This window comes from Falco rusticolus, chromosome 4 (genome assembly GCF_015220075.1).
Source record: "Falco rusticolus isolate bFalRus1 chromosome 4, bFalRus1.pri, whole genome shotgun sequence".
Taxonomy (NCBI): Eukaryota; Metazoa; Chordata; class Aves; order Falconiformes; family Falconidae; genus Falco; species Falco rusticolus.
The window spans coordinates 26,163,966-26,181,418 of NC_051190.1; the positions used below are offsets into that span (position 1 = coordinate 26,163,966).

Sequence of the window (17,453 nt, forward strand, 5' to 3'; positions counted from 1 at the left end):
TTGGCCTTGCTTTTTTGTCCTGAGGAAAAGGCTGGAGAACAGGAGGCTTCCCATTATGCACACAAGGGGACCGGAAGACCAATCTGAAAGGCCAAGATTTGTTTTCCAAAGTAAAAAAAAAAATAAAATAAATAAATTAGCACACACAAAAAAATCAGCAAAATAAAGAAAAAAAAAGAAAAAAGAAATCACTAAAGCAGCTTTTCCTGGATTGATTTCAGCTCGCAGGACCAAAGTTATTTCAAAGAAGCAATTAAGAGTTAGCATTGCACACACATACCTTCTAAAAAACATAAAACAAAATAATAATAAAAAAAAAACAACCCCAAAACAACGTGCTGATCTGGTTAGCTGTCCAAGCCAGAACACACCTGCACATACCCAGTGTTTCCAAGCTGCCCTAGCTCTTACACTACTGCCAAGATTGCTGGTGTTTTTAAATAATGCAAGCACTCACTAATTATTCTTTAGGTGGGAAGAGAATAATATGAGCAGAGAGAAGTACAGAAAAATATTTTACTGCAGCATTTTTGTGTTGCTTTAAGAGGCTTATGTCAACAAGAACCAGCAGTTAAGAACACCCTGCTGCTCTACAAAGAATTTTCCAGTGAAGGAAAGAAGGCAGAAAGACATTTCAACCCTCTAATTAAAATCACAAAGCACTGCAGATTATCAAAGCATTGCAGGTGTTGTGCTCATAAGGTATGCAATTTGATCTCCATTTAATTACTAAGTCAGTTTTACTAGAGAAAGATTTTATGGTACTAAAGAGCCTTGAAAAAGCTAGAATTTAGCAGGTTTTCTCTTGAAATATATTTCTTCTTTCTTTATTTAAAAAACTTTTAACCAGCATCTGTTGTAACAACGTCAAAATTCACATATATATAAATATATATATATGTATCAGATATATGTATCAGCTCCTTTTATCTTTTCTGTGTCCAATTCTGACAGATTCCTGTGGGCTGAGTAGCATGGGATTTCATTTCAGGGTAGCTTGTCCTGTAGCATACTATGCTGTTCTCAGAAGTGGGAACTTTTACATTTAGCAGAACACAAAGCCAATTGTAAAATGAAGCTGAAAATAAGTCATTCAATTAATCAAGTCACTCAGACATTTTGACAGGTCATTTAACACTGTGCCTCATGACTCACAATCCACCCCAGCTAAAACAGAAGCTTTAAGAAATTGTCTGCACTTGCAAATGTTGGATCTGGCTTGGACTTCTTCATGCTAGTCAAGATCCCATTTGTTGAGAGTAATGAGACTGGGTACAGACGGGAGACATGGAAGGGGAAAATGAAGTATGAGGGATACATTTTCTATGAATCAGAGGTGTTCCGCTATGGCAATACTTTTTTTTTTTTTTTTTTCCCTTAAAGATATATAAATATACCTGCCCAGGATATGCTCCTGTGCAACTTCCCTTGACAACTGGACTGGTACATGGAAGAGAAAGAGGCCACTGCAAAGGGAAATCAAGTGAGCAGCTACATCAAAAGGAAGGAGAGACTATATGAAAAAAAAATAAAATTAAAAAGCACAGAGTTTAAAATGTAACCAAGAGCCTATTTTAAAATAAATAAATTAAAAAAAAAAAAAAAAACCAAAAGGAAAGAACAAGCTGGGATAAGCTCACTAGATGCCAAAGGGATACTTTAAGGGTACAAGGTCTCAACACAAATAAGGAGGCATAAACACATTCAAACAATGTAGACTCAAACTGCTCTCTTTGAAGAACGCATCTTTGTGAGTTTTAGAAACAGAAAATTCCTTAGTTATACCCTAGCACACACAGGAAACCAGTCTGAGCTTTTCCTGAGCTACGCATTTTTGGCAAACGATCATTTTTAAAACACACAGAAGAATCTGAAGAGTAGAAACATAGATAAAGATTCACAGTTTTAACCTCTAAAGAGGAAGAACAACATGCATATGACAGTCTGACACCAAAACTTCTTCAAAACATCCATTTGCCACTCAGCTCCAGCAAGTCTACTCTAGAAGCCGTCTTAAAAAGAATGGGGCCAAAATTATTTCCCTGGACTGCCACAGGAGTGGCACTCAGGTGGGTGCTTCTTTCAACTGATCAGTTAGCACCTATACACCAACAATTTGTAGGAGTAATAAGAAGTGTTCATAGATAAGAATTTAGATTTTTTTTAAAAGGTGATAATTTTATTTTTACTCTAATTATGTGTTTACACATTCCGAATCCTAAAATCATATCCTGCCCTGTTTAAAACAAAGCTGAAAACCACCATTTGTACCAGCTTTCCAAACAGTCCACACCATTGATGCCACCTCCCCAAAAACGCCTTGTCTGCTGTTACCACTGCTCAGGTTTGATAGCGCCAGCAGTGCGGAGAGCCCCAAGTGTTGGATATTAATGGTAAGAGCTTTGAGCAGGGATTACACAAAGCTTAAAAAAATCTTAGCTGTTGGTCAACACCAACCCCCCAACAGCAACAGCTCTTTCAGAAGTGAACTAGCACCGAAGTAAATCCAGTGAAAAGCCCTGGCCACTGTGTTAATCTAAAGCTATCGAAATTCAGCTGCACCAGCCTGAAAGCTACAGTCCTTTTAAGAGGTGTGGAAATCCACACCCAGCAGAATCTGCGTTCTCTATCTCGTGCTGTAAAAGACAGTGGCAACCAACAGACCCCGGTGGCAAGGTCTGTAGCAGGCCATTCTCGCAGGGACCTAGCGCTCCGAGTGCCCGACACAAACTCCCGTGCTGAAGACGAATGGAAATGGAAACACTGCATGGGAAGATCCATCCACACGTGGGATGCCCACATCAGCCCCAAACAGGTGGAAGAGGGAAAGGATCCATGACTTTGTTCATTTTCATTTGGGAAACAGCAGGAGACACATCACCCCTCCAAAGAAGCTCCATCAGTCCTCTCTTTCTTCTCTTTAAGAAAGAGACGTACTTTTCCGATGAAGCATCAGAAGCAAGGAGGACGGGAATTTTTCACTAAAAACTTCTAAGACAAGAACTGATTCCCCTTCCCATTGCTATCTTATTCCTCATGCTACTAACTTTACTGTTCTAAAAGACCTCCAGAAACTTCAATGGACTTTCAACAGGCTACTGACACAGGCTACTACGCTGGACACGCTACTTGGCTTGACATCCCTCACCTGTGTTGGAACGCTGCAGAAGCGATGGTTTGGCCGTCCCGGTGGCCAGGCTGGAGGAGGGGACAGAGAGGGATTTATATAGAGCCGTTTCTCGGTGTTCTTTAAAACGCTCTGCAGCCATGAGTGCATTAGAGAGCTCTTGCAAGGGCATGTTGTTAATATCTGAAGAAAATGGACTGAGCGGGTTCTCCAGACTCATTAGCCAGCTTGTGTTACCTGGTAAGAAAAATTAGGGAAGAGTATTAAGTATTCCCAACTCCAGAAAGTTTACAACTCGCATTGAAAAAAGTAGAAATTGTTTTGGATTTTGCAAGTAAAAATCGAAACGGACCAAGTTCCCAGTTCTCCAGACATTAGGCAGAATCACTTGATTGATTTCCCATTTTCAGTAAGTAGCTCCCAGGGCTCTGTACTTCACCCCAAGCTTGGTAACTCATTACTACAGCAGATTCCCAAAAGGCATCCAAAACACTCAGGTATTGTAATTAACGATACCAGGTCAGTTTCTTTCTCATGAAGCAACTTTCAGCTGAAATAGACAATTCCCTGTTAAAGTTGTTTAACAAACCAGTATTCAAGAATTCTGACCATGAATAAGTCATTACTCCTTCCCTAACAGCAGGCACAACTATGCAGCTGCTCTAGCCGTAAGCCTCACTCATCTCGAATCTAGCATGGGAAGCTAAAACACCGCACAGATTTTCAGAAAAGACCACAGAGCAGTGTAAAAACGGGAAATGTAAAGTAGGGTTGACATTATCTGGCTCCATTTCTGTAACAGTGCCTACTTAACATACAGATTTAAGCCCCTGCTTCAATCTTTTCACAGGTCTTCTGCAGATTTAAAACACTAAAGAGTGATTTCAAAAAATCAAATACCAAATGTGTAAGCTGTAAGCACTAAAGAGATCCATTTACAATTAAATATGGATTTTTCTTCTTCACCCAAGCTCTGGTTTCTTAGCAAGTCAAAGAACTCACTCCACACCCAGCTCAAGATACCTGTGGGTCTGCGCACTAGGATTTCTGCCCATCCTTGCGTCAGAAGCGGGACATACGCAGCTAAGTTTGCTTTTTCTTTCTGCAGAGGTGTCTGTGGAGCAGGATTAGTCTTCTCTGATCGAGATGCAGGAGCAGGAGGACCCTGTGTCCCTTGGGAAGCTGAGCCACTGGGAAAATGGGAGGCTGAGCTGTCTAAGGCACCAACACGTAAGGCATGACCACCTAGCAAGACAGACACAAACCAGAAGGTAGAGCCATGCTTAGTTACCACTAAAAATATCTCAGAAGTAATAAATCTTTTAAGCTCCTCTAGCAGCTGCACACACAATGTTGGGAACTGTCCTGGTTCCAGCTGGGATAGGGTTAATTTTCTTCCTAGTAGCTGGTATAGTGCTATGGTTTGGATTTAGGGTGAGAATAATGTTGATTCCACACTGATGTTTTAGTTGCTGCAGAGCAGTGCTTACGCTGAGTCAAGGGATTTCCAGCTCCTCATGCTGCCGTGCCACCGAGATGGCCAGGGACGCACCAGAAGCTTGGGGTGGGGGGCACATGGCCAGGACAGCTGACCCCAGGTGCCCAAAGGGATGTTCCATACCATACGACATCACGCTCAGCACAGAAACTAGAGGGGAAGCTGGCTGGGGGGCTGCTGCTCAGGAACTGGCTGGGCATCCGTCACCTGGTAGTGAGCGATTGTTTTTCATTTGCATCACTTGTTTTTCTTGGGTTTTATTTCTCTCCCTTTTTGTGTTATTTTACTTTTCATTACTGTTGTATTATTATTATTATCGATTTTTAAAATTTTTATTATTTAAATTATTAAATTGTTCTTCTTTCAACCCACAGGTTTTCTTACTTTGACCCTTCTGATCCTCTCCCCTGTGGAGTGAGCACACGAGCGGCTGTGTGGTGCTTAGTTGCTGGCTGGGATTAAACCATGACAGAGACCTCGGAGACCTTTACCTTCCACGTCTGTCTTAGAAACCACGAGATTAGATAAACACAGGTGATTCTCACTGCAAGTGCTCACCGCTTAACTGATCACAAAGCTTTCCTGGAAGGAGAGGCAAGCAGGAGCAGCACCACCACCCCCAAGGCCAGCAGCTGCTGCTGTCTGCCTGCTATTAAATACCCGACAGGTCCAGCCTCTCAAATCAGTTCAGACACGGGTCCCTTCAGGAGGCACTTGGGCACCTACGCCTGCGACCTGGCCCCAGAAATGGCAGCAAGACTCCAGTACAGGAATTTACCAGACATGGATCGGACTCTGTTGCGGGAGCTTCTGCAAACCTGCTGCCCAGCTTGAGATTCCAGTTTTGCTGGTGCTTCTTTAGTTTGTCTCACTTGCAAAACAGGGTCTGAGCTGTGGAGAAAGAGGATACTGATGATACTGAGAGAGCAATCAGTCAAATGGACAAATAAGACATTCATTTTCCTTTAAGAGGGAAACCTAAAAAGATGCACTGTAACAGCGGTTTCAGTGCCTTTGTTAGGTGGAAAGATCCAGAAAGGGGAGCCAAAATTACCTTGATTCTGTGCTGTTTTGGAGCTCTCCAGAGTCGAGGCCAAGCAGGGACCTTGTGCCTGTTCCAACACTTGTTGTGATGGTCACCAGCTTGTTACCAACCAGCCACGTCTTCGTCCTTCCTCCAGCCAACAGAAACTCGCCCACGGGAGACCTAGAACCACGTCTGTGATGAAGACTGCAGAGCACAGAGCCTACACGGGTGGCTCGTTTCACGTAACTACGCAGGAGGTACTGCCTGCTCTCCTTCTTCATACGGCATTTTTAACATATACCCCCTGCTCATCCACATACACTTTATCCATCAGGACATGGGATGAGCTGAATTTAATACCAATTAACAGGACACCCACCACTAGAGCAGTCTAGTTCAATCCTGGACACACGTCAGAAAGCAGAAGGGAATGAGCCCTGGCCGAGCTACGTGTCTCCTTCCGGGAAGGGCTGGCAAGAAAAGCAAATGCCCTCCATTTGAAGCCAGCTGGCGCCGCACTCGGTGCTACAGCGAAGACTGTGATTACCCGGCAAGGGCAGGGAGCAAAGCCCGGCTCACAGCCAATGTGCCTTCAAGGCATCTCCCACGGAACACTTCAAGGCCGAGGCAAAGACCGATCGGCTACAACGGATTTCTCTCATCTAACCTATTTAGCCAAGCCAGATTTTATCTGCGAGGAATGGCTTCCGAGCTTGGGCCCTGCCAGAATCTCAAATGTGTCACGGTAATTTTCCACTAATGCAGTGAAATATGAACCTCAAACACACACATCTCTCCCGTGGTCACCGACTGACCCCTACCTTTTAGGCACCGCAGTGAAGTTTGAAAAGACGTATCGAGCCATCATATCCAGACAGGTCTCAGTGAGTTCCAGGTGGAGATTTTTTAAGTTGTCATCAGCCTGAGCCATCGAGTTTTCATCTGCAGAGCCCAGGCTTGAACTAGTGATGGATGTTTGTATCCGACTAGAAGAGAAATTTTCCAACTGACAGATCACATTGCAAAACACTTGTCCCTGTCACCCGAAAGGCAGCGTGATGCAGAACAACCTGCAATACATGCATGTGCCAGATCAGAGAGGTGGCCAGACATTAAACCCAGGATGTAATAAAAATATTTTTGCATTAGCCTCATGTTGTGCTTTGTAGATTGTCACTGCAGAAAGTGTATTTTACCTTGAGAGACTGAGAAACGTTTAAATGTCTGTCACCTGACTAGGCCAGGCCAGTGCTCTCTGATGTTGGTGGCCCATGGGCAAGTGCACCAAGCAGCGAGTGGCAGCACCATGCTTTGAGTTCCCAGTTCTACAGTGAAGGCCAGTGTCCCATGACCTGCAGTTTCCCAGGCAACATATTGCCCATGAGCCATAAATCGGGGCACTCTAGACTTAACTTTATAACCCTGTGGTTTGCTTTTTTCTCTGTTGCACCCCTTTCGTATATTACTTTTTCCCTCCAATTTCAGTAACTACGTAAAACCTAATTTAATTTGAAATAGAAAAAAATTGCACTCTGAACAGGAAATTGGCACAAGAATAGAGAGCTACTCTGCTTTCGAATCAGCCACGTTAGCAATGCGATTTAAAGCAATTGCACTAACAGTCTGGATTGCAATATTTTATAAACATGACTCCTTATGCCACTGTAATACAAACTAAGCTGAGGCACAGCCAAATTTTTTATGATGTGGCAACTTCTTTGGCATCATTACGGGTAATTATCTGAACTTTTAGCTGCTACCATTTACACATAAATACAAGAGAAGAAAATGACCTAATAGAGTAATGGGGATATCAGAGAATGAAGTGCCAGAATTGTATTCACAATTCAGTCACTGCAGTGTCTTTCCCCCAAACACCCCACAGTCAAAGATAAAAACCACAGAAAATAAAAAGTTCCACTGACAGCAATCCTTACAGATTAAGGGACAAATCTTCAGGTTCAGATTTTAAACCAACACATCATAGGCAGCAGTTTAACGCTTCAAGGGAAGCACTCCAGAAATAAGTTTTAAAAACTAGCGTAAATAGATTTGTCTTTCCTGTGAGCAGATCAATGCCTGCAATCAAAACTTAAGTCTCTTTAGTCATGAAGGCAATAGCTTCATATGGGCTGAGCATTCATTTCACTGCTCTGCAGAAAGACAAACCGAGGTTTTCACAGCATCATACTTTAGACCAAAATACTTCCATCAGCTCCCTCTGCCTCCAAGAACAAATCCTAAACGGAGGCCAGAACTACTCCTCATAGTCTGGGAGGAGGGTCTGTATCTAACTTTGCAGAGTATTAAAAGCCTCGCCTGGGGCAAGTCACTGCTTAGAAGATGAAGTTGTAAGCAGGACTTTCATTTCCACAGAATGCAACCTTTTTCCTTTTTTTTTTTTTTGTGGGTTTTTATTGTCTGTTTTTCTCCCCTGCACCACTTTCACTGTGAAAAAAGAAAATTTTGTTGCTAAAGCATCAGAGAATAGGGCAAAGTAACCATACACAACACACGGTGTGATTTGACAGCCCAATAGCCAGCGTTGGGAAGCCATAGAATATCCATGATACTTTCCCAAAACCTTTGGCTGTGGCTAAGGCCAGTTTTTCATCGCGTAACAAAGTCATGCAAGCATCCCACATGCAAATCCACCCTGCTTCCACCCACCCTTGCAGTAAAATTTCCAAGCGCTAAGTTGCTCTTGGATTCTCCCCATTTAAAGTGCCTCTACCTGCGGACCACATGTTCAGACACACTGATGCTGCGGGATCGGAAGGCATCAACTGCAGAGGATTCTTTCAGCTCTTTCACTGGAGGAGAGTTATTCAAGCCTTGCTTTGCATTTTTGGCTAGTCTTAAACTACTAGGTGGAGAAGCACCAAGCCCCAAAAGAGGTCACAGGAAGGGAGGAAATCATTGTAGGGATGTAGGTTGAAAGGTCACAGGTCACAGGGTCAATATTGGGGGATCCCGGAGGGTGATGTAAAATAAAACAAATGCCAAAAAAGGAAAACAAAAATTAAAACATACAAACAAGCAGAGCTGAAAGCATTAAAAAGACAAACCACATTTTGAAAACAAGATTTTAAATGTGCTACGAAACAAATGAAATTAGTACAAGTTAAAACAAAAAACTGATTGAAATGATAGTTGGAATACTGCGCTGTTAAAAAAAGGCAAGAGCACCTGAATGCTAATTTGGCACAAATTTCTCAAGTCTGAGAAGTTTTGTGCAGTTCAGCCACCTCGTGTTGCCCCAACCCACCACTTCTGCACGGCTAAAAGCCCGACTACTTCCACAGAGACCAGATCCTAAAATTCTTTACCAACACCAGGCAGCAGCACATTTTTCTAAGGGACCCAGGAATGTGTCAGCCATCTCTACCGCTGCTAGGCCTGGCCCAAATCTGAGCTTCTACCCTGAATCGCAAAAAAAACCCCAGGGCCACTCAGGGGTGCCCCTCAGCTCGGCTCGAGACACTGGGGGAGGCTCAACCCGTGTCTATGGGACTGATCCTTCTCACTGCACAGATGGGAGGGCGAGGAGACAAACATCCTCTTGGCTGTTGCTGACTGCGGGATGCTTTTCTGTCAAACAGGCTGTCTTATTTCGGTGGCTTGAGGTAACCCACTTGACTTTCAACTGGAATAGAAAGGAAGATAAGCCTTTACATTGTCAGGTGCCAACCACAGGTAAGAGGTGACAGCAATTAACATCTAAGAGGCACTTTAGCCACAGCTGAGTTGCATGTCTGGGATCGGTACTAATTTGGACATAACAGTTGGTCCAACAGTTCACATCCCCCTATCTAAAATGAAGATACTAATTTAACCCTTCTGGCTCTTTCTAAACATGATTACTTGCCATCTTCCTTTCAGTGAATTATTACACTTCAGAGAGCCACCTGGAAGAATCAGAATTTATTTGTCCTTCTTCTCCCAGCAACCTCTGACAGATCACTTTTGGCCACAGATGGAGATGCAACTGCAGAGAGCACAAGCCTGTACTCCGAGATAGTCACCTACACCAACATCAGGCCATTCAGCAACGCTGGGAACCACGGGGATCATGGAACACCCAGCACCTCAGCTACGGCACAGAAATGCTTAATCTTTGGGCTTAAGGAGTGAAAAGCAAGCACACAAGCTTCTCAAGCAAGGAAACAGATATTTGCTTGAAGCTCTTTCCTCTCTCACTTGGCCAGAACCCAGGTTCAGACAGACTCAGAGGCAGTGGCATCCTGCCATTGTGGTGTTTTGGGTTGCTGCCTGAGTACAGCCCACACTCCTTAGCAGAGATTTCTGTGGAAAGTGATCCAGCAGTGTTAGCAAAAGCCTTTAGATACAGTAGTATTCCAACCTGGTAGAATTTAACAGGTTTTTGGAAAAAAAGATTAGTTGAAATTCTAATTTGAGAGACAAGTGTCAAAAGGCTTCTCTTCCAAGTTTCTGAATGAAAGAGGAGGAGATGGGAGAGATGAAACACAAAACAGGGTTCACAGCTATAGCATTAGGGCAGGGATGGTGTTTCTTCATTGCAAGATACTCATTGAGCCTTGCAGTTAAAGTAGAGGCACTTTCCCCAGGGTTCAAATGCCACTGTATGCTTACTGCACATTAACACTGAAGCAAGTCAAGTGAACCAATTTAGGTAAGCCCTGCAGGTAAAGGACGTTAGAGAAACTGAATGCCTTCCAAGGAATACTCTCCTATCCTGGCAAATGTTACTTGGAAAGACTGCGGGCAAGATACCTTCTGACTTCCAAAGACATTAGGTTAGGCTTTGCTTAAAACTGACATAATGGCTTCAAGATTTAAAAAAAAAAAAAAAAAAAAAAAAAAAAAAAAGAGATCAGGACATCCAGATACACAGAAGGCAGCTGTCTGCCACCCAGTACACCAACTTGACAGATAACACTATGGAAAAACACAGCGTTGGCACTCTCAATTTATACAGGTTGCTAATCACAACAATTTCTCTGGCAATCATTTAGTCATTACAGATCAATTATCTAAAGGAGTTAACACTATCAATATGAACATGGTATTCTGTTACTTCCGCTATTACCTTTCTCTATTACTTCTGGCAGCATTATACTGACGCACATCAACCTGAAAGAACTGTTGATTTTCAAAAATTAACCACAAAAAGCCCCACACCTTACTGCAAAGGCTTACAGAACAGCTGGTGATGCCCTCATACGTACTATCAGACTGTCAGCTTGGTTTGATTCCAGCTTCTTACCAACCCAAGTTAGTCAGTTTGTCATTTACCAGTCCCCTGACCTAAAGAGGTTTACTTTGCTTGCTTAAATGCGCTGTCAGATTTTGGATAATTAGACCCAGCCTCCTTCAGAAAAACACAAGGAAGGGTGTGAGCACTAGAACAGGGAACCAAGACCCTGCTGGAGTCAAATATAATTTACCTTTTTGGCCTCTCATTCAGGCTTGTACTGCGAGCCCTGAAACTGTCCTTCTCAGGCGTGTCATCAAAGGAAAGGAGGACATTCGAGCGCAAACCCTGCAGATCGAGACAAACAGATTAACCGTCTGGATGGCTAGGACATGCAGCTGACAGACTGCAATCATGGGCAACGCACAAGAACTCACAGTCAGTTTTGAAAAAGATGTTGACAAGAAAAGTAGAAATCTTCTAGCTTCAAACAGAACCTTTTAAACTTCTCAAACTAGTTTTTAAGTCATCATTTTTATTATGTACTGCTTCATTCAGTAGCGTCCATTACCTTTGTAATGTAGGGGACAAAGTCCTTTCGGAAGGGAAGGCGACACCGAATGAACCACATAGCTATCACGTGATGGGCCAGACAAACAATGTACTGGTTAAACCTAAAAACAGCAGAAAGATCTCAGAGTTTAATGCTGCATTACGATGCCACCACAGAAGCGAACAGAATTACTTTTCAATCTGAGAAACAGAACTGTTCCTTTACCCACTCTAAGTATAAATAAAAAAAAACTCAAAAGCTCTGTTCCAGAAAAATAGATACTTTGTCCAAGGTGAGTACGTTCCTTCTTCAGAAAAAGCCTAGAGATAATGAGCAATATCCTATAAATAACCTTGACCCAAGTACTACAAAAAAAAGCATGTCTCATTTCCTTAATTTCACAGTTGAGGTAGAAGCACATTTGCTATGAACTTACTTGGAAGGGTTTGTGTATGGTAGGGAGATGGCGAACACACTGGCGTACTGCTCTGCTGCAAAGTTCCTGTAGAGGTGAGGCAGCCTTGCTAGAGCTAGAACAGTTCAAGAAGAAAACCAACACAGGTGAGGTCTCTGAACACAAACTATCCAACATCATAATCCAGTTCGATTTGAATTGTTTTGTTTCTTCTAAATCATCAGCTGACAAATAAGTTAACCTCATGGTCTAACTTTCATGCTATTTAAATTGTAAGCAGCAACGTGGAAACAGCAGCTTCATATTTCCTGTTGCTGTATGGCTGCATGACACAAAGCATGTCTCTTTCTCCAGTGTGTGCAAGCACTTTAAATGGAAAAACAGTAACAAACAAGAGATGATCAAACACTGATGTCTGGAGCATGGTGCAAGGGCATCACCAAAACCCAAGAAACCCTTACAAGCCATTCCATATGACTAACACAAGCAAATATTCAGTGCAAATGACACATTTATGACTAACACAATTGCCATATTCAGTGCAAATAACACATTTACAACTAGAGAAGATCTAAAGTAGAAGAACATTACAACTTACTTGAAAGAAATTCTAAGAGAGGAATTGCCATATTGGCTGTAGCAGAAATGTGGGTTAATTTGACTATTAAGACAGGAAGTGCCTTTATGATGATGTCGGGCATCTCGACGCTACAGACAGAGAGTGCCACAACGCACTGGTTTGCACAGCGATAAATAAGACCATGTTCCAGGCAATACACTATTTCACGCTAGAAGAGTAAAAAAGAAAAAAACGTCTTAACACAGCGAAAGAGAAAACCTCTGATGTACCATCTCCTGGCTCCAGTTAGCATTTCAGCATGGCTTGGAAGGTATGACTACTGCCAAGCCTGTATGACACACATGAATTCTTAGCCAAAACGCACTAACACAGAACTAACACAGAACCCCATATAACGCTGCATATATTCTAGGCCAAAATCTTAAGGTGGGACTTTAATCAAGAAAACATTTTAGAAATCAGTATTTCAGTTTCTGATTAAACAGAATTTTTATGTTTATCAGGGTCTTCTGGCAGAGGGTAAGGTCACCCAGGAATCTGAGGAGGGGACAGGTATGGGCAGAGAGCAGTGAATGCAACTGACTCGACAGCTACTGCTGTGCAAAGTCAGCAAAGTGTTTTTTCACCTCGACACCACGCCAAATACAGCAGATGCAACTTTTTATAACAAAAGGGCAGTGTTACCTTGTATTTAAGTCTCCTAATGGGCTAGCATGAGAAAATGCTCTATTACAGAGGCCCAGGTCCCATCCCCCCTCTACACTCTCTTACTTTCCACATACCTGTTTAGCTTTGTCCAGATAATTATGGTAGGATATTAATGCCGTCAGTACTGGGACTACAGCCAGATGCAAATCAGTGCGAGAAAAGCCTTCTGGGGTACCATGGAGCCTGTCGGTAGTCTTTTTGTCTGTGAGCTGATACATCACACAGTCAGTTAGAAGACTTCACGCTAAAAATACTCTCTAAAAGGCAGTAGACAGGCACTGCCTATAGCTCCCTTTTCACATGTACACATCATACATAAAGAACACTTATTACTACCTACTCCCATCTATAAAACAACCCCCAAAAAAAGGAAAGGTGCGAACTGACAACCAGCACGCTAATCTTCAAAATATTAGATCAAAGAAAAAAAACTACAAACCAACCAACCCTCAAGCAAACTAAGGATCTGGTGATTATACACCAGTAGGGTGCATGCCATTACCATGTAGCTCAGTGCAGAGGCCAGGAGGTCTATGTTACAAGGAGAGGTTAAAAATAGCACTTTATAGCGGAGGGATTCAGGTAATTTGTTGAGGACTAACTTCAACACCTTCCAGTCTGTCTCCTGGAAAGAAAGACAAAGTCAAGGTGGAAAATTTTTGTAGGATTTCAGTTCAGTTTGAAAGTAAGACCAATCAAATTTCAAACAACATGCCATTTCCTAGGCAGATGTGTCTTGTCATAGTGGCTACATAAAAAGAAATGGCATTTAGCTGTCACAAGTTACTTCCTATCTGTCAACTAGCTCTAGGTGCAATACTGGCACCAACTGGAAGATAACTTGTATCCAGATCTGACTGAGCTCAAAAAGACAGAGCCAGAATTCAATTTTCCTAACCACTACCACAAATTAGCTTCCAGAGCAGTTACGTGCTGAGGCGCTGTCCTATGTCCAATACAACACTAACGAACAATTTATATTTAGTTTATTAGCAGTGGAAACATTTATCAGTTCTCAACATACTTCAAACACTTGCAGTGGGAGGGTTTCCTTTCGTTTCAAATGCTCTTTCAGAAACAAGTTCACTTTTTTAATCTTCGTTTAACACATTTTTTGCTCTTGTCTATTCTGAAGCAGAAATGAAAGCGTTCCTTAATTTCTGAAGAGCTGAACTGGTGCTCCCACTGGTGGTTGTACACAGATTCTGCCCAAGAAGGATCCTTTACATAACGCTTTTCAGACATTATTTAGATACTCTGGGACAGGATTCTCTAGCCAGCTGGTTTAAGCAGACATGTTTCACACAAAGACGACACATGTCATTAAGAGTGGACGTACTTGCTTCAAACACTGCAGAAGGACGCCAAAGACCATTGAGTATGGCAGGTGCCCTATACGGATAGTGGCGTTCTGGGAAGGCACACTGGGGCTTCCTGAAGGCGGGGAGAGCGTACCAGTAGGCTTCTTCTCCGAAGTCCTCTTCTCTGCTTCTCTACAACATAGAAAGGGAGAAAAATACTTGTAATGTAAAGTCAAGATCAGAACCGCCTATTGATGTGACCTACAGTGCTACCCTATAGGGTAACCAGTTTAATGACGAAACAATAATATAAATTGCCTTTTCAATTAATAAATACAGGATTGCTCAGTAGATGGACAGCAATGAGTCAGTTTGGTGAGGTTAAGGGTTCTTCTATCCAGGCGTGCAGCAAACTTAAATATCTTTTGGTGCGTGTTACACAAAGAACTTCAGACTAAGCAATAAAATCTTAAATAGCCAGATTTGTACAAATCATTGAATCAAACCTGAAGGTGAAAACTGGTTTGAGGCAGGAAACTGCAAATATTTTTGTGAAGCTTTGTGAGCAGAAGCAGAAATTTCATGCCTGAGAAATTTCTAGCTAAGTGATTTATAAGAACAATTCACCAATGAGTTATTCGTTGAGACAATCCTAGGCTGTAACTATAGACTTGTCTAGCAGCTGATTCATCAGGATCTGGAAGATTCAGAAAAACTGCAGATTGCTACTGATGGACCATTAAGCTCGTGCAAAAATACCAGACAGCGTGGGAAACGGCTTTTGCTTAATGCAATGAGAAACCTACACAAAATCACACAGACAGTAAGGGCTGAACCTCACTGCTCCATCCTTGTTGGAAAGGCCAAGACGGTGGAGGGAGTCAGCTCGAAGCATCAGCAGGAAATCAAATACCTGTAACAGAGAAGACACTGGAATCACTCAAAACCCATGCCAGTGGAACACCCTCCCGCCTCCCCACGTGATACTTGTGCAAGTACGAAGGGATTTTTAATAGGTGCTGTGGCTAGTTCTGTAGGAGGCATCACTACTGGTGTTACAGTACACACTCATATTCCTATTAGCCAAGAAACATTTAATTGTACTTCTGGCAAGCTCTAGAGCACACATTCCCAACCTGCACCCAAGAATTCCAAAGACTGCATGCAGCTCTCGACCTGAAAGCATAGGTTACTGCTCACACCTGCAATCTGATGCTGCTAGCAACTGCAAGGCTGTATGCATATATATAATGGCGTTGGACGTGGTGAATCAGCATCTCGTACACCCGCATCGCATGGCTGGAGGGCAAGCTGTAGAGTTTTGTCTACAGAGGAACAGAAACACAAATCAAAGGGCAGACTGACATTTGATATTCAGAAATGTGTATCCACACTGAGAATTCCAGACAAACACAGTAAAAACTTGCTCCTGAAAGCAAGATGAACAGATGGCTCTGGACTGAACCTCTGCAAGGACTCCAGAGCAATAATGCCTGGCTCCAGAAGGGCACTGCCTGGAACAACCTACTCTTCACAACTGCTTAACCGTATCTCAGAACAGGCTACCCAAACACAACAGATCTGTTCAGGGTTATGAATCACTCCTTTTCTGCTAGTTTGTGAACACATCTGCTCACCACATATGGAAATGTGCTCATATTCATTGTACAATGGAAATTAAGAAAAGAAAACATTTAGTGAACAGTCATACAGTACCCAAAAGCAAAAGGAATGACTAAAAAAAAGTTAAAATACTAAGTGGATAAAACAAAAGTCGGACTATTTAACAGAGGTAGAACAGTTATCTAAAAAGCCAAGTTCAGCAGAAAACTATTCTGAAGATGACACGTTTAATGCTCTGCAGCATTTACCTGAAGTATTATCAGGAGTCCAAGAACTGCTGTCTTGACATCCTCCAAAGAAGCTGAATACGATAGCAAGTCCCTCTCTTCCAGTTCAGAAGGAGATGAGAGAGAATGTGCAGCCACCTTTTAAAAAGAAATACATGGTTTAGATCTGCAACGTATCTTTTCCTTATTTCAACCTGGACGGTAAGGAAAGCCTACAGCAGGTCATACTTGCTGGAAATTCTTCAAGCCCAGTCAGATAGCTTGGATGTGCATAGGGTTTCTAAATCTCCTTCCACTCTGCACTTCAGATTTGCATCCTCCAAACCCCAGCAGTTTTACAATATCCTACTAAGCCATGCAACTGGTAACAGTCACGGGTTAGTCTCCTCAAGCCACAGTAAGAGGATCTGGCAAAAGACGTGGTGATGCCAACTGACAACTGACCAAACCCTGCCTCACCTTTTCTATGATATCAAGCAAGCTGTTAAAGTGATGTGTGTTGCAGCCTTCCGCCAGGTCTACGAGTAGCTGAGTGGCCAGTTTTCGGACTTGATGATCTTTATCCTCTGGAATGTGAGCCAGCTGAGAGATGACAACCAAGTTTATCAGCTCTTCCTGCAAGAGGACAGACCTTAATAAGCCTTGACATTTTGCTGTCAGTTGTTCAATCAGCATGTTGAAGAGACAGTAACTACAAATGAAAGAACACTGCTATTCTGATATTAGGCTTGTTCCTAACTAACTTGACCTTTCCTCTTCCATCCAATTAAGTATTTCTGTATGCCATCCCTCCAAATATTTATGACTTTTGTTGAACATTGCTTTTGGTTTTGTCTGTCCTACAGACTTGATAGCCCACGCTCTAACAGACTGTTGATAAGGGATTTCTAGGGCTTGGTTTTTTGAAAAAGAGAGGAAACATGAAACAGCATCATGTTTTCACAGATCTTGAAGGAATCCAAGAAGCACCTCTGCCCCTTCCTGTCCTCTGACACTCTGGGTACATTCCAAGGAGCTGAAGACACCCCCCAGAGCTCTTCTGTAACTCCTCTCTCAGACAGCTTCCATCTTGGATTGCAATTAAACTGCAAGCACCAAGACAAGTCAATCTGCTCATGTCAGATTACATCCAGACTTCATCTTTTCATAAAACTTTCAAGTAAACTCTGCATCTCACAAATTGACTTTCCTTTCTTACAAAACCAAAATGCATATGGA

General features: G+C 42.5%; 1 protein-coding gene across 9 annotated transcripts in view; it reads right to left on the bottom strand.

The window, feature by feature from the left end:
- Positions 1 to 17,453, bottom strand: part of TSC2 (TSC complex subunit 2) — a 35,311-nt gene that overhangs the window by 8,705 nt on the left and 9,153 nt on the right. For 4 of the 9 annotated variants that reach the window (XM_037383316.1, XM_037383313.1, XM_037383311.1 and 1 more), the window contains 18 exons: positions 16,695 to 16,850; positions 16,257 to 16,373; positions 15,588 to 15,710; positions 15,192 to 15,298; positions 14,424 to 14,577; positions 13,587 to 13,709; positions 13,159 to 13,293; positions 12,395 to 12,584; positions 11,818 to 11,911; positions 11,400 to 11,502; positions 11,082 to 11,176; positions 8,387 to 8,518; positions 6,474 to 6,638; positions 5,680 to 5,832; positions 5,404 to 5,516; positions 4,151 to 4,372; positions 3,149 to 3,364; positions 1,398 to 1,466 (listed from right to left, as the gene is read on the bottom strand). In XM_037383316.1, the coding sequence (XP_037239213.1) occupies positions 1,398 to 1,466; positions 3,149 to 3,364; positions 4,151 to 4,372; positions 5,404 to 5,516; positions 5,680 to 5,832; positions 6,474 to 6,638; positions 8,387 to 8,518; positions 11,082 to 11,176; positions 11,400 to 11,502; positions 11,818 to 11,911; positions 12,395 to 12,584; positions 13,159 to 13,293; positions 13,587 to 13,709; positions 14,424 to 14,577; positions 15,192 to 15,298; positions 15,588 to 15,710; positions 16,257 to 16,373; positions 16,695 to 16,850 (2,467 nt within the window). The remainder of the gene's footprint in view (positions 1 to 1,397; positions 1,467 to 3,148; positions 3,365 to 4,150; positions 4,373 to 5,403; positions 5,517 to 5,679; positions 5,833 to 6,473; positions 6,639 to 8,386; positions 8,519 to 11,081; positions 11,177 to 11,399; positions 11,503 to 11,817; positions 11,912 to 12,394; positions 12,585 to 13,158; positions 13,294 to 13,586; positions 13,710 to 14,423; positions 14,578 to 15,191; positions 15,299 to 15,587; positions 15,711 to 16,256; positions 16,374 to 16,694; positions 16,851 to 17,453) is intronic. The other 5 variants (XM_037383312.1, XM_037383317.1, XM_037383315.1 and 2 more) reach the window with 5 other exon arrangements.